The 24143-nt window shown below is 44.0% G+C and overlaps 1 protein-coding gene and 1 pseudogene across 1 annotated transcript; one reads left to right on the top strand and one right to left on the bottom strand.

Moving 5' to 3' along the window:
- Positions 1-15528: 15528 nt before the first annotated feature.
- On the top strand, positions 15529-18535 carry LOC136551411 (protein MODIFYING WALL LIGNIN-1-like). Its single transcript, XM_066542966.1, has 2 exons — positions 15529-15962; positions 18040-18535. Exons 1-2 carry the CDS (start codon positions 15667-15669, stop codon positions 18299-18301), a joined length of 558 nt encoding a protein of 185 aa, XP_066399063.1. The 5' UTR covers positions 15529-15666; the 3' UTR covers positions 18302-18535.
- Positions 18536-21596: 3061 nt separating this feature from the next.
- LOC136551410 (lecithin-cholesterol acyltransferase-like 1) lies at positions 21597-23122 on the bottom strand (annotated as a pseudogene).
- Between the last annotated feature and the right edge of the window lie 1021 nt (positions 23123-24143).

Below are 24143 nucleotides of genomic sequence, written 5' to 3'. Positions count from 1 at the left end.
GGAGAAGTGAACACGTACCGAGCGTGTTACCTTGAGTTTGCCACCCTGGTTGAGCCATTGAATGTGGTAGGGGTGTGGATGTGGACGTGTTTGGAGAGACAACTTCTCCACCAGATCCGAACTTGCCAAATTGTTGCAACTACCGCCGTCAATGATGATGCGAATGGATCGTTCTTGCACAATGCCTTTGGTGTGGAACAAAGTGTGGCGCTGGTTCTGCTCAGGCTGTGCAACCTGTGTACTGAGGACTCGCTGCACAACAAGACTCTCATACTTGTCGGCGTCAGTGGCAGCCACGTGTTCTTCCGCATGTCCTGAAACGTCAGCAGCAAGCATAGCATATATAGGTTCATCGGAATCACTAGCGGAAGAATACTCACCATCGTCACGTATAATCAACGTACGCTTGTTGGGGCAGTCCCGTATCATATGCCCATAACCTTTGCAACGATGGCATTGAATGTCCTTTGTGTGGCTAGTGGAAGAGGAGGCACTCTTATTAGCTGAAGGGGGCGCTGGAGGTGGAGCTGCTGCCTTGTCACGTGACGTATTGCTAGGTGTATAGGGCATCGTAGGGGTTGAATGGGTCAAAGTAGTGCGACCTGCAAAAGAGTTAGAATGGGTCCTTGCTCGTCGTCCCTGCACTTCACGTTCAGCTTTGCAAGCAAATGCAAACAAAGTAGTAATATCATCGTAGTGCTTATAATCAAGAATATCCTGAATTTCACGGTTCAAACCACCATGAAATCGTGCCATCGCAGCATCATTAGTCTCAACTAAACCACAACGAATCATGCCGGTTTGCAACTCCTGATAATACTCTTCTACAGATTTGGTTCCTTGCTAAAAATGCTGCATTTTATTAAGCAAGTCTCGTGCATAATAGGAAGAAACAAATCGGTGTCGCATGACAGTTTTTAATTGCTCCCAAGTTGTGGGAATGTTATTAGGGTGTTTGCTGCGATGCTCACGCCACCAAATTGATGCGAAATCTGTAAACTCACTAGTAGCAGCCCTAACTTGATATTGTGCAGGAACATCATGACAATGAAATTTCTGATCTACCGCAAGTTCCCAATCAAGATACGCACCCGGATCATATTTGCCATTAAATGAAGGAATTGTGAACTTAATCTTAGTAAATGAGTCGTTTCGATTACGTACCAAACGCTCACCACGGCGGTTGCGGTGGCGCCCTCCATGGCGGTCCTAGTCGTCGATCTCGGTATCACCACCATAATCAAAGTCCGCACGTTGATCAGTAAGTTGTTGTACCAACTCATCAAGGCGTGTAGTGAGTGTGGCAAGGCTGGTGGCGTGGGCAGCTTGTGCTTGCTGCATCTCCGCGTGCATAGCATTTGTGGCCATTTGAGCGTCCTGAAATTGACCCACTTGCTCGTTGGCGATCCTAATCTCCTCTGCCAAGCCCTCCACATGCTCGTTCATCTTGCGATTAAAGTGGTGAATGATGCCTTTAGTGCGTGGGGAGTGAGGCATGGTGTCCTGATTAGCTGGCTCCCCTAACATTGTTAGTGGAAAAGCAACGAACACGAAAACAAGTATTTGTCCTAAAGCTAATAGGAAGTGGTGCTGATCAAGGCACTCAAACTAAAGTTGTTATCAAACTCTTACCCATTCTTACCAAGCTCGCAGGGGTGACTTGCAACCAGCGGTACAACCTTCCAAAGATTGAATGGAGCGATTGCCAGAGGACACAGAGCTTGATCGCTATAGAAAATTTGTGGAGCTATGGGAAGGCTTCAATTTGTAGCAAGGAGTAGCACAAGCATTCAGCAAAGGCAAAGTTGAATAATCACTCAAAGCTGGTGTTGTGCTGGTCCTAGGCTAGACCATACTAGAGACGTGAGCCCATGCACAAAGATAGACATAGAATTGCAAGAACAAAGAGTAAAAGACAGTGAGTACACACCCTTGGCATCTCTTGTTTTTTTGTTTTTTTTTGTGTGCGGCTCTTTTTGCACCTTTTGCCTTTTTTTTGGTGCGGCTCTTGTTTTTTTTGTTTTATGCACCTCTGGCCTTTTTCAGTTTGATGACACTGCCAACACGTTGCACAACTCAAAAGGAAAACAAAAGGAAATCAGGAACTCTTTCCTTTCGTGTAGCCACAGACTGCCTGATCTCGCACGATCTCCTGTGATACGCCCAAAATGAATCGCAAGGCAAGTGAGTATCCATTGGAAAGGGCACAAAATATGCTTTCCAAATTGTAACTAAACTTCCCAAACGGACTACGGATGCAACAACTAATGCCTGTGTCCTTGCCAAGATAAATCAAGACCCAAAATAAATTACTTTCCTTTTGTAGGTGGGAAATTGGCGTGAACAAGGGGGTCTATGACGTGGGAAAGATTACAAGAGCATGGAGGACAAAGGAAAAGGAGGATCAAGTGCAAAGATGTGAACTAATACGTGACAGGAACTCAAAACTCTAATGGACTAGACGCCAAGACCAGCAACATGACACAGCGATGCAACCAAAAACTCAACAAAGCAATAAACTAAATGAAAGATGCAAAGGCTCAAAAGGTCTTGGACAGTGGTTCTAACCTGAAACGTTTTTTGTTGGCTTTTCTGGTGGACGATAGGACGATGAACAAAACTACAAATAAAGGGGATAGATCTCACCGAGCAACCTGAAAGCTGATACCACTTGATAGAGCTAGAGTACCCGATCTTTCGGTGAGTGGAGGATAACTACGATTTGGTGGGTGTCGACCCTCGTGATTCGACTACGACGAACAAGTCTGTGGCGCCTTAGCAATCGCCGAACCAACTCCCGATGGTTATTGACCTTGCTGGTGCGAGATCAACCTGATCACGAAGATCAATTCCTGCAGGCAATCGAAGAACAAGCAAGAATTTAAGGTGAGTAACCCTGAATATTACTCGAAGGTGGGGTTCTGAATTACACAAAGACGAAGCTTTGAAAGTAGCAATGGCTAACTTAAGCAAAACAAAACCCAAGCCAAAGAGGGGGCACAACCCTTGGCTAAATAGGGGGAGGAGGGAGGAAGGAGGACGCCCAGCCTGCCCACAAGGTAGGGAATAGGTGCCCAAACAGCCACACACCATCTCCTTGATTCCCTTTTCTGATTTAGATGGTGCAGCACCTTCCTGGTTATTTCTTGACAAAACTAAAAACACATAGGTGGCGCAGCACCTAGACATTATTCTGGGCAGGTTCATCATGAGCATAGATGGCGCATGCACTTAGGAAACTTCTGGTCCTTCATTCTTCAAAATCATCACGAAGTTTAATTCACGTGCACGAGCTCGAGTGATGGGTCCTGGTGGCGCCTGTGCTGGTTCAGTTGGAGTAGCCATTCCCGTGTCGGTGTTGATGTCCTCATCACTTGCTTCTTCCTTTGTTGAGTTGCACCTAGACGTTATGTTTTTGTGTCAAATAATATAATATTCCTTTTCCTTCATGTACGGACTCTAGCGCTAGTAGCGTATATTCATATATCAACTGAATTAGGAATAGACGTGGCCAGTCATGCTAATTGGCCGTACGTGCAAATAGCTAAACATGCAAGTCATGGTGTTACGTGTGTATACATATCTCCTTTCCTTTAATCTTCTAGCTTCTCTTGCTTTTCCCTTATCTTCACGTGAGGAATTCCTAAACGTCGTGCATCTCCAAAATATATTAAACAATATTTCCTAGCTGGCAAAGAGCTTTTTGGATGTAAAGTATTTCCAAACATATCTCCAAATATATTAAAGAATATTTCTTGGCCAGTTCATAAATATTTATTACTTTTGACACTATCAGCTGATTCCTCTCTATCCAGGGTAAACGTGCCAAATTTTGGTGTAAACAATGTTACTACTTGTTCACATGAGGAGCTAAAATTGGTTTATGAGGAACTTAGTGTTGCTCATGATAACTTGGTATAAGACCATGCTTTTCTCATTAAGGAGATTTCTAATGGAAAAACTAAAACTAGTGAGAGCTCATCACATGGGTCAATTGATCAATCACATATTGTTGCTAACCCTTGTGATGTAGGCAAGAAGCATGTATCCACCTCTTGCGATGATTTATTAGAAATGCCATGTTCTTCACAAATAGATGCTTGTTCTACTTCTATGTCTTGTGAGACTAACCTTTTGAAGGAGAACAATGAGCTCAAAAATGAAGTGAAGAAATTGAGCAACAAGTTAGAGAGGTGCTACAACTCAAAAGTCATCTTTAAGCACATATTGAAGACTCAAAGAAACTATGGTGACAAGTGTGGCCTTGGCTTCAAGAAGAAGATGACATAGGGCAAAATAAAGAGAGAAAGAAAGATGAAGAAGCTACAACAAAGAAAACTCTCTCATACCATGTGCTACCGGTGTCATGAAGAGGGACACCTTGCAAATGGTTGCCCTAACATTGAGAAGCTCAAGAAGATAAAAGAAGAAGAGAGGCTCAAGCATGTGAAGTGCTTCAAGTACCGCACTTAGGGTCATCTTACCTCAATGTGCCCAACCAAGCAACTGGTGAAGCAACTAGAAGAGCCTCAACCAAAGCCACAAATTGAGCAAGAAAAGACACCACAAGTTCAAATCAAAATCAACCATGAAGATGGTGGTGACTTGATGATGAAGAAGAAAATAAGAAGGGGTGGAAAGGCAAGGCATCCAATGCAAACTCAAGATGCCAAGATGATGAGCAAGAATGAAGATGAGAAGAAAGTCTATGCTCACATCAAGTGCTTCAAGTGTGGAAGTACGGGACACTTTGCCTCTAAGTGTACTACCAAGCTTGAGAAGAAGGCTCAAACAATCCATGAGAGGCAAGGCAATGAGAAGCACCATATGAGCAAGGAAGAGAAGGCTCAATCAAAGAGAAAATGCTACTCATGCCGGGAAAGGGGACACATGGCACATTCATGTCCCCTAGGTAACACTCCTAAGTCTATTTTAATTAATGATGATTCTATGCTTAAGAAGGGTGGTAATGGTACCTCTATGGTTGCTATTGCAAAATATCCCGCTATTCATACTAAGGCTATGCCTAAGTATGTTGCACCTAACTTGAGAGGACCCAAAATTGTTTGGATACCATCAAAAAATGGATGATTCTTTGTAGGTACCATTGGCATTGGAGACTTGATTCAATTGATATCACATTGTTCATCATATGTTGAATCAAGTTATGAAGCTTAATGCACATCCAAACCCAATGCCAAGTGAAAATTGAGTGAAGTCCAAGTGCTATCAACACACAAGTGCTATAATTCAAGTTGTTGGTGATTCATTGGATATATTTGATGACTTGCAAATAATTGAGTTGAAGCTTGCTAGTTGGACGATCATGAGCTAGCCAAGGTATATCTCTTATTGATCGTTTCATTTGGGTGCATATGAGTTGATTGAATTGGATAAATATGCAATGTTGCTTGCATGAGATGATTGAATGGATAATTGATTAGCAATCAAGTTTGAATTAATTTGTGTTGGATAAGTTCATAAGATGACATTTAGTAAGTGGATTGAATGGATTTATGTCTTGTGAAAGTATTCAAACGAGTTAGTTTTAAGTTTGATTCATATTTGATGAAGTATAGCTCAAGTGATTGAAATATGTCCTATATTGAAAATCTGAGTGAGCTGTGATCTTAGCCATGTTTGAGTGACCAAACTTATTGGATTGGCATGAAAATTGGTGTTCATGCTCTAGACTTATGGTATGATATGCTGTAGAAATTTCATTAAATTTGGATAAGAAATGCTTTGGTTTTAGAGTGGTTCTTATCAGCTATAGTGCAGCAGTTTTCAGCATGTAGCAGTGGTGGAAGAATTGAAATTTGGTAGTAATCTAGAAGTCAAATGAATCTCAAATTTTTACAGCTGCTAGATAACTTAGTAATGCACATCTTCACCAAATTTCGTGGTATTTGTATTTATACTTTGAGAAATATGCTTATTTCTTTTAAGAGTACAGAATCTGATAGAAAAGTGACAAATGTTGGATTAATCTAGAGTCACTTTGATTGAAAGGTCGTCAAGTTGGAAACATGTTTACAAGTGATTGAGGTACCTAAGTTTGGTTTTGAGATGATCTAGAAGCATGACAAGCAAAGAGTACAAGGCCATTTGATTGTGGAGTGTATTTTGCACACTTTTGGTACTCAAGATGAAGATCAAGATGAAACTCAAGTTGAAGATGAAGTTTAAGTTCAAGATATGATTGGAGATTATTTGGTAGAAAGAAAAGGACTTAAACAAGTAGAAAGGAAAGGACTTAAAGAAGGAATCAAGGTTACTCATCAAGTTAAGTCCATCACTTGGATCAATCAATCAAGCTATTTCAAGTGAGTATCAAGAATAGTTCTTTGGAGAAAGGTCACTTCTCCCTAGTGTAGGGGCTTGCCGCCTATGTGTAGGTAAACCAAGTATGGTACTTGGAAGGCTAACATGAAAGTGGTGATCTGAGAGACATTTGAAATGCTTAGTTGAAGAAATCAAAAGGATTGACCAAGAAAAACAAGCAACACCCAAAAGAAAGCTAGTCATGATATTTCAAGTGGTATTCCAAATAGTGCTTTCATGCAAGCATTGATCAAAAGATGAAGCAAGCCAACCACAATAAGAAAGTGCACTTGATCATAAGTGGTATTCATTTCATATGGGTGAAGAGTGCAATTCAAAATGGTGTCTATTGGTCTTCACCAAGCTTATAATTGGACTTTACATTGCTATTGCAGTAATGAATTGAAATCTATATGACTATCCTCTACTCCAACATAGCAAAGGTATCATTGTAATGTGCATGATCATTTCATCCCTTACTAGTATGCGGTTAGTGCATATAGTTCATACTTCATAGGATCATGCATAACAAATGAAATGTTTAAATTCATAGCCTACCACTTTTGCTTGAATAATTAGTTGATCTAGTGGTTAGTATATGAATTTGTTCATGAGCTAGTGAACCCAAGTACTTGACTCAATTTGAATTGCTAACAAGTAACAAGTACAACATTGACAAGATAACCCTTGCAAGAGGTGTGAATAAGCTTGTCATTGGTTCAAACCGAACTTGGAAGCTTAAGCAAATCAATTTAGTTCAAGTCAATCATAGAAGCTCATGATAGTAATAAGAGTACAATCACAAGACAACAATGCAAATGGATATCTAGTTTGTTTGTTTCAAATGGTATCTAGACTCAAGTATTTCATCAAGAATTCACAAGTGATGTCACAAGTGATATCCTATAAGTGGTACTCGTAAAGATAGTAAAGGTTCAAGAAATGTTTTTTATTGATAAATCCAACAAGTGATTCCATACTAGAAGATTCTTTCAAGTGGTATCACATCTATACATGGTATCAATCATGCAAGATGATGGTTCCACAAGTGATCCTCAACTTTAAGTGATCATCAAATGAAGAATGCATCCCTCACCTACAAGAGCTCAAGTGTATCAAATAGATGACCCATGCTATCACATAGGGGGGAGGTGTACCACAAATTGATATCAAGATCAAAGATCCTATGTGTGGTATCTCAAGAAGCCCTACACAAGATACAAGTGGTATAAGTTATAAGTGGTATCTTCAAGTGGTGTCATTCCAACAATCAAATGATGTCCATAAAAAAATGTAAGATTCAAGCATCAACCATCTACCCCAAATGCATATCTTTTGCATCAATGAGAAGCACATCTTTTATGGAAATTGATGACAAAGGGGGAGAGATTGTACAAAGATATGAAAGCCTTGAGATTGAGATTGTACAAGGGGGAGAGATAAGATATGAAAGCTTTGGGAGAGGATTGAGACAAAGAAGTAGAGGTTGGACATGGACATAGACAAAAAGGGAGCAACATTGAAGAAAAGAGATAGATCAAAATTCTTGGACAAGAGAAGCACACAAGTAGGGGGAGCAAGCTCATGAACTTTGATTGATTGCATTTTATATGTGCATATTCATGTGCTTGCTTGCATTGCATAAGTTCTTAAATTCAATATTCATGCTTGTGTGATGTATGCTAGTTGTAAAATTTGATTGATGAAATGAAAACTAGTATGCATAGGATGATAGCTAGACACTTGGTATGCTTTTCAAGTAATGCTAGTACCTTGCTTTTAATGTTGATCTCACAAGGTATCTAGTGCTTTTTATTTCCAAGTGTTATCTAGCTAACCATGGTGCTAAGGATGAACTTAAAGGTGCAACTCCGATTGGTATCACACTTCAAAGGTTTACTCTATACACCTTAGCATCATTCGGTAGTAATTACTCTCCCACATTTTCAATCTATGCATATGTGCGAACTTTAAACTAAACACTCTAGCACATATGTAGGGGGAGATAATACTACCATCTCAAGTTTGTGGTACTTGTCCAAAATCATTTTCACATGGTAAAATTGCTTGGGCAAGCAACATGAATCCAAAAGAGCTTAATTTCCATATCTTTGTAGAGTTGTCATCAATTACCAAAAAGAGGAAGATTGAAAGGTCCTTGTGTGGTTTTAGTAATTGAGTGACAACCTAGGTGGACTAATTGTATTTATGTGAGATACACAGGTGATTAGTCCACAAGTATATGTGTGTGAGCAACATATGCCATGAAGGTGAAAATGGCTTGGAGATGTTGTAAAGCTCACACATGTGATGATGAAGGAGCTCATTGCACATGAGACATGACATTAAGTCATGTGATCAAGGTAGAGAAGATCAAGACAAGACTTGGCTTGATGGACCGGTTGTAATCATGAAGGGCAAGTCGGAGGCTTTGGAGTGATGGACTGCGTGGCGGTGAAGCTTAAGCAAGACTTGGCGCTGATGGACGAAGGCAACGGTGAAAAGCAAGTGAAGTAAAGATCAATGAACCAATATGATCATGTGATGATATGAAGTGGATCATATTAATGTTGATCATGTTGGTGCATGCGTTGCATCAACTTTAGAGGCGAAGGAATTGAATGCGCAAGGCAAAGGTATAACCTAGGGCATTTTATTTCACCGGTCATAGGTGTGTAGAGAAGTTTATGACCAGGTTTTGGATAGATGGCTGTACTATCAAGAGGGGCAAACTTGTTTGCATATCGGTCATCTAGTGCCACTCGAGTGATCTAACTTTGCATCATCGCTAGGATTGAGTGGCTAATCCTTTGGAAAATGATTGTGAAAATGGTAACACACACACACATGGTGGTGTTGGCACATTTGCAAAGGAAAAGAAGTTGGAGTTGATGTGGATCAACTCGGTGATGGAACGGAGGCAAGGGTTCGAAACTCCACCGGCGGAGTGTCCGTCCATAGAGTGCGGACAGTTCGACAGTGCCACCGGCACCCTATACAGAAAAGATAGGGTCTCACATAGTGGATTAGACGCTGGTCACGTGGTGATCGGACACTGGGGTCCTGCATCCGGTCAGTGGCAGCAGTGAGCGCGCGGTCTCAGTCTCGTGACCGAACGCTGGCGCGAAGAGTGGCCGGACGCTCAGGGTTTGTGTCTAGTCAGTGCTGACGTATGGTGACATAGGTGGCGCTGGAGTTAGGCGCATGGGCACAAAACTGATCGGACGCTGGTCTGCATCCGGTCATGGTGGACCAGACGCGTCCGGTCGCAAAATAGAGGCTCGTGGAGCTCTCTAGAAACGATCGGACTTAGGCATAGCAGCATCCGGTCATTCACTATGCAGCGTCCGATCGTAACTTAACCATTGAGATCGGGTGGCTCTGGTTGAATATAGAGCGACACATGGATGGCGTAGAGCGACTAGACGCTAGCAGGGTGCGTCCGGTCGATCTGACCGGAGCGTCCAGTCATCCCAAAATTTGCCCAGTGAAGGGGTAGCGGCTAGTTTAGTCCATAGGGCTAGAAATAGAAGGTGGTCTTGGCCATGGCTTGCGCTGAGCACCCTCACGCCTATGTGGCTTGTGTAGGAGTGCTTGGATGCCCTCTAACTTACTTGTGCTTGCAAGAGTACGAATCGATTACGAGTGAGTGTGATTCTAGTGCATTGCATTGTGAGATTGCATCGAGTGACACTAGGTGATCGAGTTGCAACGATGGTCCTTAACCGACACGGACAAGGAAAATAGTGTAACCAAGCTATGCTCCATTGGCCACGGGACACAACCTATTACACCCACCAATACCCGTATCATATCCCTGCCCGGTCTCTATTTCCTTTCACCATTTTATCATGAGAGTAATAATAATAATTATCTATTGTGAGTAACGACAGGTTATTCACGCTACTGATAGCCTAAGCATAGTAGCTTCTCGACCTATGCTAGTAGGACTCATAGGTAGGTTTATCTATGCATGTAGTTTCAATATAAGTCCTATAATGTAAATACACATCACATATATATATCCAATGATTATTCAAAATAAGAGTTATGCACCAGAGCTTGCCTTGGGTAGGTGGATTGTCAGCTATGTCAGTCGGCGGTGGCTGTGGGGCTTCCTCCTGTATGAGAACCTCCTCCTCGTACTCCTCGATCACCTCCTCGTACTTCTGCTCTCCGGTGGTCATGAACTCCACCAACTCGTTCTCTATATGCATGCAATGATGATGCAACACTTAGTATTTTGGCAACAACAACTCTTAAAATAAGAATACACAAGCTAAGCTACTAAGCTAGCTCTAATGACTAAGATACTAAGCTAATCATTATCTCTACCAAATAGATTTCAAGCTCACCCTACAAGTGCTTAACTTTTATAAACCAATATCATGCCATTATTCTTTTAGCCTTAATGGGTATTTAGCTACCATATTAAGTAGTCTATTCTAGGGCTACAAAAATTATAGTGAGCACATAATAATACAATAAAGCTACTATAAAAATTTTAGGATTTTTGCTATCACCAATCTACCACAAAAATTCCTACAATTATTAATCAAAATAATACTAAGCATCTCAACTATTTTAATGCTCCTTAGCAACCACACAGATATGTATGAACTAACTATACTAACAGGTAGACAATGTTTTTGGGAACCTAACAAAATTAATTTCATAATTTTTGGATATCTACATTATTTTATATTAATTACCAAAGTTCAGCTCAGAATTAAAATGAAAAGCTATTTCTATTTTCCACGAAAAAAATAAACCGATTTTGGCCCAACGCGACCCACGCGGGGGGCGGCCCACGCGTGGAGGCGGCCCACAGTGGGGAGCCCACGCGTGCACGGGCACTCTTGCAAAACGCCCTCACGTTATTAGACAATAGCGTGAACACTATACATACTATTTCTATAGACAACGACTTTGCAATAGAGCCCTCGTATCTTTTCACCTTCACATCGGAGAGGTCCTCGAGATGCCCCGCACTCGCCGGTGCGGCGAACGGTGGCACTAGGAGGTACACTGGCCACTCAAGGCTCTCACCGACCCAACCAACGAGCCGAACCCCATCTACGACCCTAACACCTACCCTAAGCGGCGATACGGAGCAACAGGGCGCACTAGAGCGAGCTACCACTGTAGGCGGTCGCCCACGATGGCGCCGCAGTCATCCCAGCAAGCTATAGCTCTAACAGGATGGTAGAGATAGGGGATAAGCACCAGGGGCACACCGCGAACTAGACTAAAGTGGTGGTTCGACCGGCAACTACCTGAGCAGGGCCGGCCACGTGCACGCGACAAGCACAGCGACGAGCCACGGTGGACACGGCCGCATCAGCGGCGGTGAGGAGGCAGTAGCGCTCCCACTGGCATGCGCACGGTGGAGAGGGAGCCAAGGTGAGCTAGTGGCGTAGAGGAATTTACGCAGGGTGAAGTGGTGGAGGCTGGCCATGGCGCGGGCGGTGACGGGTATTAATGGCGCGGTGGCGGGGCAAAGCTGCAAAATTGAGGCTTGGTTGAGCCACAATCAAAGCGGGGTGGGGCGGCTGGAGAGGGGACGTGAGGGCAGAGACGCGGACAAGTGGGATTGATAAGAGGTGACCCCTCGCAGCTGCGGTGCCAGTGCGATTCGACGGCGGCAGGGAGACGCGAACAGAGAGAGAGAGAGAGCTAGGGAGCAGTGGGGGAGGGGTAGCCAGCGACTCGGCAAGGGCATGCCTTGGCGAGACATAGTTGGCGCTACCGACGTAGCCCGTGGCCAGGCACTAGCCGACAAACATGCACGCTCGCGATCGGTGTGGCTCGCGCGCCGTAGTGCCATCAATGGAAGGCGACGGCGACATAGCCATGTGCGCGCAGCGTCAAGGTGGGCCAGCGGCGTAGCGCAGCTGCAAGTGCGCAGTGTGGTGATGCGACGGTAGTGGCAGCGGCGTCGACGCGGCGCGGGCATGGAGGCAGTAGCACCACCAGCAACAGCCGCGATGGCAAGGGCGGTCGGGCGTAGAGCAGACCGATGGACTAGCGGTGCGGCTAGAGTGGCCAAGCCGCGGCAAGGCCACGGCGGCCACGGCTAGCCAGTGTGCGGCCATGCGTGCTCGCATGGCACAACCGGGCGGTGATGCGGGTCGGACATGCGTGGTGACCACGTGCACGACGCCAGACAACACAAAGCTATGACGTGCACGACTTTTAAAGCGCTGATCACGACCAAACCATTGCTCCTAAACCTAAACAGGTTTCACTACACTGAAGATGGCATATGGAACTACTAAATCGAATCATAGCACTATACCACTCCTTAACCCAATCTCTCCAAATAAATTGCTAAACATAGCAGCGTCTAGCTATCCACAGACTTAGAAATTTTCTAAGCGTTTGAGCTAATCTTAATTTCATATTGCATTTCTAAGCTACTGAAAATATTACTTAGCAATATTCTTTTTCAACAGCAAATATTTTATTGTTATCTACAAAGTTTGCACTTCCAACTTTATTTAAGCGTCACTATAGCATTTTTTCTTAATAAAAAATAGTTTTAAACCCTACTTGATATGCATGAACCATCGAACCAACTTTCGTTTAGCATTTTTATTGATCATTTGGAGTTACAAAAATTGATCTACACACTTCACCACATGCATTAACACAGAAGTATGATGCTCATGACATGTTTTAGTAAATAATTTAGGGTGTAACACCGAGGGTGTTATACTCTAAACTAAGTTTGCTCCACTGTTTTTTAAGTTAAAGGATTACATTACTTCGTAAACATATTATAGAGATGGAGCCTAAATTTTCTTGTTTGGAAGGTTGTAAATACTTGCTCACACTGTATTGTGGAGGGTGTACATATGGCTCATAAGAGTATACACACAGACTTGGTGCAGGCTACCAAACAGACCCATAGTAAACTGCCTGGGGAGAATCATATGTAATTCATGCATCTGGTTGCTTTTTGAGGCACCAAACAACGCACACTGGTTGTTTTTTGAGGCACCAAACTTCAACCAAACTTACATAGACTGTTGTGGTCTGAGCAGGCAAAATAACTGCATTAAACATACAGCTTGCAAGAAATGTATTTACTCAAGCAAGATATCTAAGGTTATAACCAAACATGCCTATTATGCTATTTTATATATAATACTCCATCTGCCCTGAAAATTGCAATCCTCCTCTTTAAGGAGTCAAATATTTTCGAGTTCGACCAAAGTTATACAAAAAATACTAATAATTATGTTACAAAATAAGTATTATTAGATTAATTATGTAATATATTTTTGTAATAAATTAATTTGGAGTTGTAAAATATTTTGACTTATTATAAACTTGGTTGGACTTGAAATATTTTGACGAGTACTAATACCATAATTGTATTCTTTAATGGACAGAAATAGTACATATGTTGTGCAAGTTGTAACGAGCAGAGGCGTTCACCAACAACTACCACGTGTGCGGGGTAGAAGCCATCGTGACAACAGACGAACTGTGTTTATATGCAGCAAAAAAAAGGAAAACTGTGCCTTCTGAGTGCTGCCCTGCCCTATAGCCACGGCAGGCGAGAGCAAACGGCAGCAGGCTGCAGCAGCAGACTTTTTTCTGCTGCCGAACAAGCTGAATGATTTTTTTTTAAAAGCTGGATGATAGAAGACGGATTACCCCACTCCCCACGTGTGTGTGTGTATATATATATATATATATATATATATATATATATATATATATATATATATATATATATATATATAGAGAGAGAGAGAGAGAGAGAGAACTACTATCCTATAGCTGGCTGCAGAATAACTTATTCTGTAGCCACTTTGAGTTACGATAATTACTATGTTAATTTACGAGATTTACAGTAACTCCTTACTAAGTGGTTTACTATAACGTTATGGTAAATATTCCCATGTGTTATAGTAACCCAACTATCGTAAATATGTATTGACATTATAGTAAATTAGTATATAAAATTATGGTAAATAGAGGTGGCTACAGAATAACTTATTTTGTAGCCGGCTGCTGAATAGCCTCTCCCTATATATATATATATAGAACTACTGTCCTGTAGCCGGCTACAGAATAACTTATTCTGTAGCCACTTTGAGTTACGATAATTACTATGTTAATTTACGAGATTATAGTAACTCCTTGCTAAGTGGTTTAATATAACGTTATGGTAAATATCCCCATGTGTTATAGTAACCCAACTATCGTAAATATGTATTGACATTATGGTAAATTAGTATATAAAATTATAGTAAATGGAGGTGGCTACAGAATAACTTATTTTGTAGCCGGCTACTGAATAGCCTCTCCATATATATATATATATATATATATATATATATATATATATATACACACACACGTAAGGCTATTCTGCAGCTAGCCATAGAATAACTTATTCTATAGTCATCTTGTTTTACGATAATGGTCCCGTTCGCTGGTCTGAAACTTGGTTGAAAACACTATTCCGGCTGAATTGCTGTGAGAGAAAAACACTGTTTCGGCTGAAAAAAGAAGCCGAACAAGCCGAATATGGGGTAAGCCGAACAGGAGCAATGTTTGTACCAATTTACGATAATGACAATACACATTTACGATACATGAGTTACTATAATTCAAGATGATACTTACCATAATATTATAGTAAATCACTTATGAGAGAATTACCATAGTCTCGTAAGTTAGTATAATAATTATCGTAACTCAAAGTGGCCACAGAATAGCTTATTTTACGGCCAGCTGCAGAACAGTAATATATATATATATATATGAAAAAAAGATTTTTTTTTCTGAGAGCATGGACTTGAACTAACGCTGCCCACGTGGTGCCTCTGCCCGCTCTGCCGTGGGTGGAAACTGGTACGCACGCGCGGGGCGCGGCGCCGGCGCCGGCGCTGGACTCGCTGCCCTGGCCATGCCCGTGCGGTGCCGAGCAGGGGCCGTCGGCGACAAGCCACACGCCACACCCCAGGCCACCGGCACCAACCCCGGCAGGAAAACGCAACGCGCCAACGGCCGTCCGGTAGCGGCTGCCAGGTGCGCCCCACCCGTGTGCCGCATTCGTTAGCCGGTCCCCTTCCCAGCTCCAGCAGAGCCGCGTGAGCGTGACTACCCACCCCAAAACGCAAAAAAGCGAAGCCCTCACTTCCCTCGCCTCCTCTGCACTCCACACCGACACGCGACCCGCACTGCCTTTAACTACACCCTCCCACCACCGAACCAGGCTACTAGCTCTGCTCACCCCAGCAGTACCCAGCCCAGACCCCAGCAGCTCAGCCGCGAGCTAGTAGAGACCGACCGACAGGAGCAAACCGGACTAGCTCGCTCGCGATGGCGTCCATCATCGTGCAGGCGGTGGTGATCCTCCTGGACGTCATCGCCTTCGGCCTGGGAGTGGCCGCCGAGCAGCGCCGGAGCCGGGCCACCGTCACCCCGGACCCCGCCAAGGAGTACGACTACTGCGTCTACGACTCCGACATCGCCACGGGCTACGGCGTCGGCGCGCTGCTCCTCCTCGCCGCCGCGCAGGTCGTGCTCATGGTCTCCAGCCGCTGCTTCTGCTGCGGCCGCGGGCTCAAGCCGGGAGGCTCCCGCGCCTGCGCGCTCATCCTCTTCCTCTTCACATGGTAAAGAACCAAATCTCCTCCACCCCTCCCGCGATTGATTGCCTGCTACTACTTCCGCTTCGCGTACATGGAAATAATTAACCAGCAGAGCTAGATTTGGTTGGTTGGGCGATCCCTTGCTAGCTCCTCTCTCCGAGATCCAGACTCGGGTCGGTTGGATTCTGCTCTATCCCCAGCGCCCGTCTAGTTCTACTTCTACGAGCAGATTGGGATGGGATCTGCGTCGTGTACGCGTGGTTTCAGCTGCGGGTGCACGGCGCTAGCTAAGATCCGTTTTCCGCCGGCTGGTCTTGGCCTGGATCTTGTGCTTTCCAACTCAATCTTGTGATGCACAGGTTCCGCAGCTTAATTTCTAGGCCTAGGCAGGAAAGGATGACAGAATGTTATGCACCATCTATCCATGTGGTGGACTGTCTACTAGTTCGCCGCTGTTGCCTCTGACATGGACAACGATGCGCATGCTTTTTTTTTTTTAATTTCAATCTTAGGTGAAGTGTCGCTTGTTTTAGTAGCAAAATGTCACTATCTTGTCTTAAAATGGAAGCGTCGCACCCAGTGCTTTACTCTATTGCTATTGGCGAACGAGTGGTGAGATCCATCGATTAGTAACAATACTAGTACTTCTCTAGTAGCCAGATGCAAATCATTTCTCCCACCTTCTCCAGTTAGCCCCTTGCTGGCATGAGGCTTTTGCTTTCATTACTGAAGCTGCACTTGCACAGCAATGCTCAGTATTTAGCACCTCAGAGTTGATATAACAGAGGCAGAAGTGTAGTATTGCCGTTGCTGTATTGTTTAAACTCTGTAGCCTCATGCTGTACATCTGCTTTACGTACAGTTTACTACCATGTTTCAAAGATTTCAAGCCACATGCCCCCTGAATAATAATTTGACTAATTCTTGGTAGGAGGCAGTTAGTAGCACATGTCATAGATCTCTGAAACTGTTTCAGACATTTATCTTCATAGATCTGCTAGATTTCTATGTTTGATTGTTGATGTCCAACTACTCCCATTGTCCTTTTTTTTAAAAAAAAAAAGGAAAGGTGCACTCCCATTATCCTTGTAACACAAATTGGCAATCGCTTGGCACTTGTACTTTTATGGGATTAGTGTTTAGCAGACTTTATATTTCTGTGATATGATGGAGATGTTGAAAGCCCTTTCCATCACAAATAAGTGTTGTTTTAGATGATCAGTGATATCCTGACAACTTTCACAATAGTACAGTCAGCAAGATTAACATTACACAATAATTGGAGATAAGTCTATCTATATATAAACTCTCAATATCCACAAAGATACACGTAGCCAGATTTCTTCAAAATTTGAATGCACGCTATCAAAATGTTGTTGGTTATACTTTACTGGAGGAACTAGCAACTACTACATCTTTATTTGTTCTCGGTAGCTTAGCTAATCGGTTGGTCAAGGACTTGCAATGACGGAATTAATGAAACCATGTTTGGTACCTCGATATATCCACATCTATGCTTTGATATTTGTTTACACGAATTGACTTATGTTAAGTTTTTTCTGATGAACTGTTAAACCGCATTATTTTTTTATAGTTTGTCATTGATTTGTTTATCTGTTTCTCTTGAGATCACCATGTGACAGTGACATTTCCTAAGCAATTCCTAAGTCAACATCAATTAATAGCCTTGCTTTCTGGGTGTCCTTGACTAGCCAGCCTTCTGGAGGAAGCATCTGCCATAATCTATTCGCAAAAGCCACAGTTAAATTTCATTTGGAATCACTTGAGTTTTCTGTCCGTCTCTGGATCCTGCTTGCTTGCTTTCCTTCCTCAATTCATATAATAAAGCCTGAACTAGGAACTGCCGACTGTCGTGGCCAGCTTGAAGCTGTTATGACATGAACATATATTTTGTTTTTTGACTACCTACAGATTGGAGATATACTATATTTTCTGACACATTTGGAATATGTCCAACTTGATTTGGGTACCCAAAACATCAAGCTAGCATATCTAAAAATAAAAGTTGATTATTCAAGTAATATCAACTGCACTTCCCATCCAAATGTTTACCAATAACATGTCTCGTTCCTATTGACAGGGTGACCTTCCTCATCGCGGAGGCGTGCCTGCTGGCAGGATCAGTACGCAACGCGTACCACACCCGGTACAGGGGCGTATTCTATGGCGAATCCCTCTCATGTGAGACGGTGCGAAAGGGCGTCTTCGCTGCTGGTGCGGCCTTCACCTTCTTCACGGCCATCTTGGGCGAGGTGTACTACCTCAGCTACTCGAAGTCCCGAGATGCCGCTGGTGGTGCCCCCTACGGCGGCTCCAGCATTGGCATGGGCCCATACAACTAAAGGAGCTTGCTCAAGGCAGGCCCCAGTCTTTTCAACTCGCTTCATGGTGGAGGAATGCAGTGTTCTTTTTAACATTACCTTAGTAGGGACGGTGTAATTGGTTATTGGATCCGCTGTTTTTTCTTTAGGTTCTTGTATGAGGTTACTTGGTTGGGCTGTATACTGTTTGGATTTTTGGGTTGGATTCTGGACATGGAATACACGTATCCTAGTATGCTATGCTGTTCATATGTATGCACGTCTTTCTCATGTTTGTCTGATGTTTTCCCTCGTTTCGTCCTGGTCTCGTCATCCACCATTTACTGATGGTGGTCATGTCTCGGCATTCGCCATTTACTCATGGCGGTCATGTCATTTTTTGAAATAGCATTAGGGCATTTCTAATACTGAAACCACCATAGTTTTTACATTCATTTATTATGCTGCCACATCAGCGTTTTGATGACGTGGAAGGCAAGTTAACGAGGAAAGATAAGGAAAGCGTTTCTTATTTAGAACGGTAATGCTCTGAACTGGGCGTTCGTTCGGACCACGCCAGCCCAACAATCCACACTCCTTCGATTCTTAAAAAAAACTGTCTATACACTTATTTCTATCCACTCGTTCATCTTCCTATCGCTCTTATCCGCTCGCCTGCCGCCTCCGAGCGCATGACCGATGGCCCTTCGAGGCACAGCGCCCGGCCACCTTCGAGGCACACCGCTCGGCCACCTCCGAGGCACACCGCTCGGGCGCTGGCCTTGCCAGGCATAGCGCGTGGCCGCCTCCGAGTCGCGACGCTCGGCTGCCAGCCCTACCAGGCGCGGGGTGCTGCTGCCCTTTCCAAGTCGCGTGGCCTGGCCTCCCCGCCGTCGTGCGGCCGATGCCTCCCTTTCATGACGTGCAACCACTGTCGTCGGCCCACTGATCTTCGGTGAACATCACACACCGACGAGCCTCCATTCTGCCGAGCAGCAAGAAAATATTATGCTGAAAGCACATGTTGCAAGAGTATATTTCATTTGTTTCAGAGATATGTTACAAATGTTTTATATGGATGATGCAAAGATAGATCATGATGTTGCACATGTTTCAATGTTTGTACACGTATGTTGTAAGCGTCCGTTCTAAATATTTTATCTGCTTTTTCAGACATACGTTGTAAGTGTGCTTATTTAAACATTACATATATTTCATATATACGTTGCAGTCTGTGTATACGATGGCCCATCGACCTGGCTGCGCTCTCGAGCTAAGTCCTGTGTCCTAGGCCCACTAGCGAGCCCGGGGCCCACTCGCGAGCCCGGCCTCGTGGTGCAAAAACCTCTCTCCCTCGGCTATAGGGAAACGACATCCACCTCTGTTTCTCCGCGGCCTGGCTCGGTGAAGTGCTACGCGCCCACTCGACTCATATCCCGGGCATTTCCATGATCTCACTTCCCACAACCGTCTGTTCGCACGCCGTTCGCGCTCGCCGCCGATGCCAAGGCCTCCGCCGCTGCAGCCAAGCTGGTGCGGCTCGCACCACCGCCACTGCCACCGAAGTTGCTGGCGCACCCGCTCCCGTGTCAGGCGGGGGCGTCTAGACCAGCCCTACAGCTAATGTGTCCTGCTGCTCCACTGTCGACTCCCATGGCAGACGCGCGCGTGCAACTGCTCCAACGTGAGATGCGACTTCTCCCTGCAAGATTCGGTGTCCTCCACTGCAAGATCATGCGGAGAGGGCAGGGGAGAGGATGAGCGGGCGCGGCTTGTGGTGAGGGAGAGGATGAGCTCGTTGGCACAGACTGCGTGGACGCTGCGGGCTGGTGCGGCATGCACGGAGCTCATCGGCGCGACCTACATGGAGCTCGCCATCACGACCTGCGTGGACTGCGTGGAGCTCGCCGGCGCGGACTAGGCGGAGGTCGACGGGGCAGTTTTCGGTGGCAGGAGTAGCTATCAATCTATCTCTAACTTTGGTATTTAAGGATCAAGAAGCTACTACTGCTTAGATTCAGATAATAGTAATAATACTTTTGCTCACTCAACCCAGAAATGGATGGATTCATCAGAGTTTTGTTGTTTTAGAAAATATAAGAGTTTTATGCTCTCGAAAATAAGATGGCACTGGTGAGGTGACTAGCCCTTATTATAGACAATAAGAATCTGGATAGTAGATAGTAATTAAGAAAATCTACATTATCAGTAGTAATAATATGTGTTGTTTGGATTCCTGGAACATGATATTCAGCAATCAAAAATATGAAAATTCTTTTATATGCTTTTGAATAGTTATCAGGCTTGAAAATTAATTTTCATAAAAGTCAGATTTTCTTTTTATGGGGATGCTAAGGAATATGAGGACCAATATTCACGGATCTTTGGTTGTGGTATGGGAAATTATCCTTTTAGATACCTGGGTATCCCTACGAATCACAGAAGACTCACACAAAAAAAAGTCATTGTGGATAGATTTGAAAAAACAACTTAAGCAGCTAGAAAGGAAAAGTTTTGTCTTACGGGGGACGCCTTATTCTAATAAATTCAGTTTTGAGTAGTTTACTGACTTTGAAGTGCCTAAGGGCATTGTAAATAAGTTAGATTATTTTAGATCAATATTTTTCTAGCAAGACCATAACCACAAGAAGAAATATATGTTAGCCAAATAGGGGACTTTATGTGTGGGGGTCTTGGAATTCTAAACCTTGAATTACAAAATGAATGTTTGTTAAGCAAGTGGTTGTTCAAATTCATAAACGAGGATAGTGTCTGGCAAGAACTTATGAAGAAGTACTTGAAAGACAAAACTATTGGTGAAGCGTATTGGAAACCAGGATATTCTCATTTTTGGTTTGGCCTTATGAAGATAAAAGATCGTTTCCTAGATCTATCTACTTTTGTTCTTCATATCGGTACTTCTACACGATTTTGGGAACATAACTGGTTAGGCGACTACACACTGAAACAACAATTTCCATCTTTGTATGGATATTGCCATGGCAGAAACGTGTAACCCTTTGTCAAGTCTTTTGTAGTGTACCTTTAAATATATCGTTCCATAGAGCTTTTGTTGGGGACAAATTAACTAAGTGGAATGAACTAGTGCAAAAGTTGCATTTGTACTATTTAAGTTGCTTTTGGTTTAAGACCACCATATAGTGTGCCTCATTTATTTGGGAACTAGTTGCAGGGGATAGATAGAAAAACACGCTTCCAAGTTTAGGTGGGAGCGGGTGTTGTTTTTTGGTCTATCTGGCTAAGTACGAATGGTATTGTTCTTTATAAGAAAATAATGCATTCTTATATGCACATTATCTTCATAGCTACATATTAAACTTGATTTTGGTCCCAATTACAAAAAGAAATGGTACGGGTGACCATGAAGTGGGCTTGCCGTTTTTGGAAAACAACTAGATCTTCACCAAGAGTAGACAGATTTCAGCACAAAGAGACTAACCGCGTCCGATTCATGTTGGTACAAAATCCGAGTTGCGACGTAACAAAAGTCGGGTGAGATCGAGGGCTAGCGGTTTGCTTCAAGAAATTCCTGCATAACCTGCTTTACAGCCCATTCATCCGTAACAAGTCCACTGTGCTGCGCCTTATCAATCTTGACGGATTTGAACTGCTTGTTCTGCCCTGGCTGCCCACGCATCTCCCTGTCGAACGCCAGGATGCTGACCAAATTGACGAACCCGTCACCGTCACCGTCACCGTACACGATCTCCGGCGACGCGTCATAGTCACCCTCCCAGAAGACCAGCTGCCGCGGCGTCCTGTTGCCCACTCCGTTGATGCACGTCATGGGCACCTGGAAGTAGCGCATCTTCGGGACCATCCGCCTTCTGAAAGGCTCCACGCCGTCGCGGAAGCCGATGGCGGCGAGGAAGTTTTCCATGCCGTAAGCGGAGTAGTTCCTCTGCTTCGTGACGACGATGGGCTCGTCGTGCCCGAACACCTCCGGGGACGGCAGGTCGGCGATGGCGGTCTCGAGGCTCCTCCACAGCGTCCTCAGGGGCCCGTCGGCGGCCGGGACGTAGATCATCTGTCCCGGCCCGCCGGTCGCGAGGGCCGTCGCCTGCTGCAGGAACCCCACCGAGAGCGTCGGCGCCACCAGGATGAGGTGCTTGACGTACCTGCGCCGCCATGACAGCGGAGCGTTCCGGACGAACTCGAGCGCGACCATTCCTCCGTAGCTGTGCGCCAAGATGATGGCCTTCCGCCCGTGGTGTTTCTTGTTCGCGGCCTCGACCAGCGCCCTGAGCTGCTGGAAGTAGAGAGGGTGGATTTGGTGGGATGACATGCATACGGGTGTAGAGGGTCGTTATTGCGGAACCCTCTTGCTGAGCGCCTAAGGCCTGGTTCGACTGGTCTGTAGCTGATTTGTACGTTTCATTTACCGGCTTATATACGAGCAGCCTGTTGTAAGAGAAAAATACTACTCATTAACGGAAAAAGTAAAACTTATAAACCAGTCAGAGAGAGCGTCTCGACGACGTGGAGGTTCCGGTAGTCGTTGACGGCAGGGTCGTAGACGAGGCGCATCTGCTCCAGGAAGCACTGCATGTAGTCGTGGGCCACCAGATCTGAGGCGTTCTTCCACAGCTCGAACCAACCTTTCCCCTTCATTGCGCCACAGCGTGGTGCCGACGGCCGGTACGCCTCGGTGAGCCGCGCCTGCGCCTCCAGGTCGCTGCAGCCAAGGCCAGGGACCAGCACCACCGGGTGAAGCTCCTCGCCCATGGAGGCATCCTTAGGCCGGCGGTGGCTGGCCGAGAGGGGCTTCCGCAAGGCAGGGGGTTGTAGCAGGAGCAGCAGAGGCAGGAGACGCGCAAGTGGAGTAGAAATGGCCATGGATTCAGTTTGCCTGGTACACACCGCACCAGGTTCACTTGTACTAACTTCCACTTTGAAGATAAACGTGAAACACGCAGCGACAGTTTTCTGCTGGTTCACATGTTGCTGTCTTATATTTATGCCATTCGCTTTCTGACATTAATCATCAGCTTGTTCGTTTCGGCTTATACGATTGTGGATTATAAATTGCAACATTATTTTTCTCTTATACCAAACCAGCCAGCAATACTTCTGGCTTATAATCCACGATCGTTTCAGCCGAAACGAACAACTTTCAAATTATTGTCCTTCCTTTGTCTATGTATGTCTTGTAAATTGTCTTCAATTCCTTCGACTTTAACCATCTTTACTATTACTTCATTCCAAATTATAAGACGTTTGACATTTTTACTCTAAGTTTGATCGCTCGTCTTATTCAAAAAATTTATGCAAACATAGTCAAATTTAAGTTATTCTTGAAGAACCTTTATTAAGAAAGGAAGCCACGACAAAAAAGGTGATATTTTGCACAAAGTTTTGAATAAGACAAGTGTTCCAACTTGATGTAAAAAAAGTCAAACGTCTTATAATTTGGGATGGAGAAAGTACTAGTTAGAGTTTAACCAGCTTTCATATCACCATTGGTAATTTAATTTTAAACACTCTATGCTATATAAAACAATACTGCATGTACATATTCAGTGCCGGTGTAAACTAAGTTTCAACTTAACATGTAGAAAACAATACTACCAGAACCTAAAATCTTTTTAATAATAAAATAAATCTCAAATAAAAGATAAAAATAATAGAGTTTCTACTTAACATGTGGAAAACTATGCAATAACTCCCTTAAAAAATTGAAAGCCAAAGTATAAATTCAAGAAGTCACCAAAAAAGCTGCAACAAGAGTTTGTATATCTTAAGAGATTAGATTTCAACTAAATACATATCATGCAAGAAAAAGATAAATACTATAAATTCTAACTAGAGGTCCACAATAGAGTCTGCACGTTAATCATCACAAGACTCGATAAAAAAAATAAAA

This window comes from Miscanthus floridulus, chromosome 4 (assembly GCF_019320115.1).
Source record: "Miscanthus floridulus cultivar M001 chromosome 4, ASM1932011v1, whole genome shotgun sequence".
NCBI classification, from domain to species: Eukaryota; Viridiplantae; Streptophyta; class Magnoliopsida; order Poales; family Poaceae; genus Miscanthus; species Miscanthus floridulus.
This window is presented reverse-complemented; position numbering and strand designations above follow the sequence as displayed.

Bases quoted from the DNA above. Each gene is read 5' to 3' on its own strand.
- LOC136551411 (XM_066542966.1), top strand. From the start codon at position 15,667: ATGGCGTCCATCATCGTGCAGGCGGTGGTGATCCTCCTGGACGTCATC. The intron at 15,963-18,039 runs GTAAAGAACCAA...TCCTATTGACAG, and splicing joins ATCCTCTTCCTCTTCACATG to GGTGACCTTCCTCATCGCGG.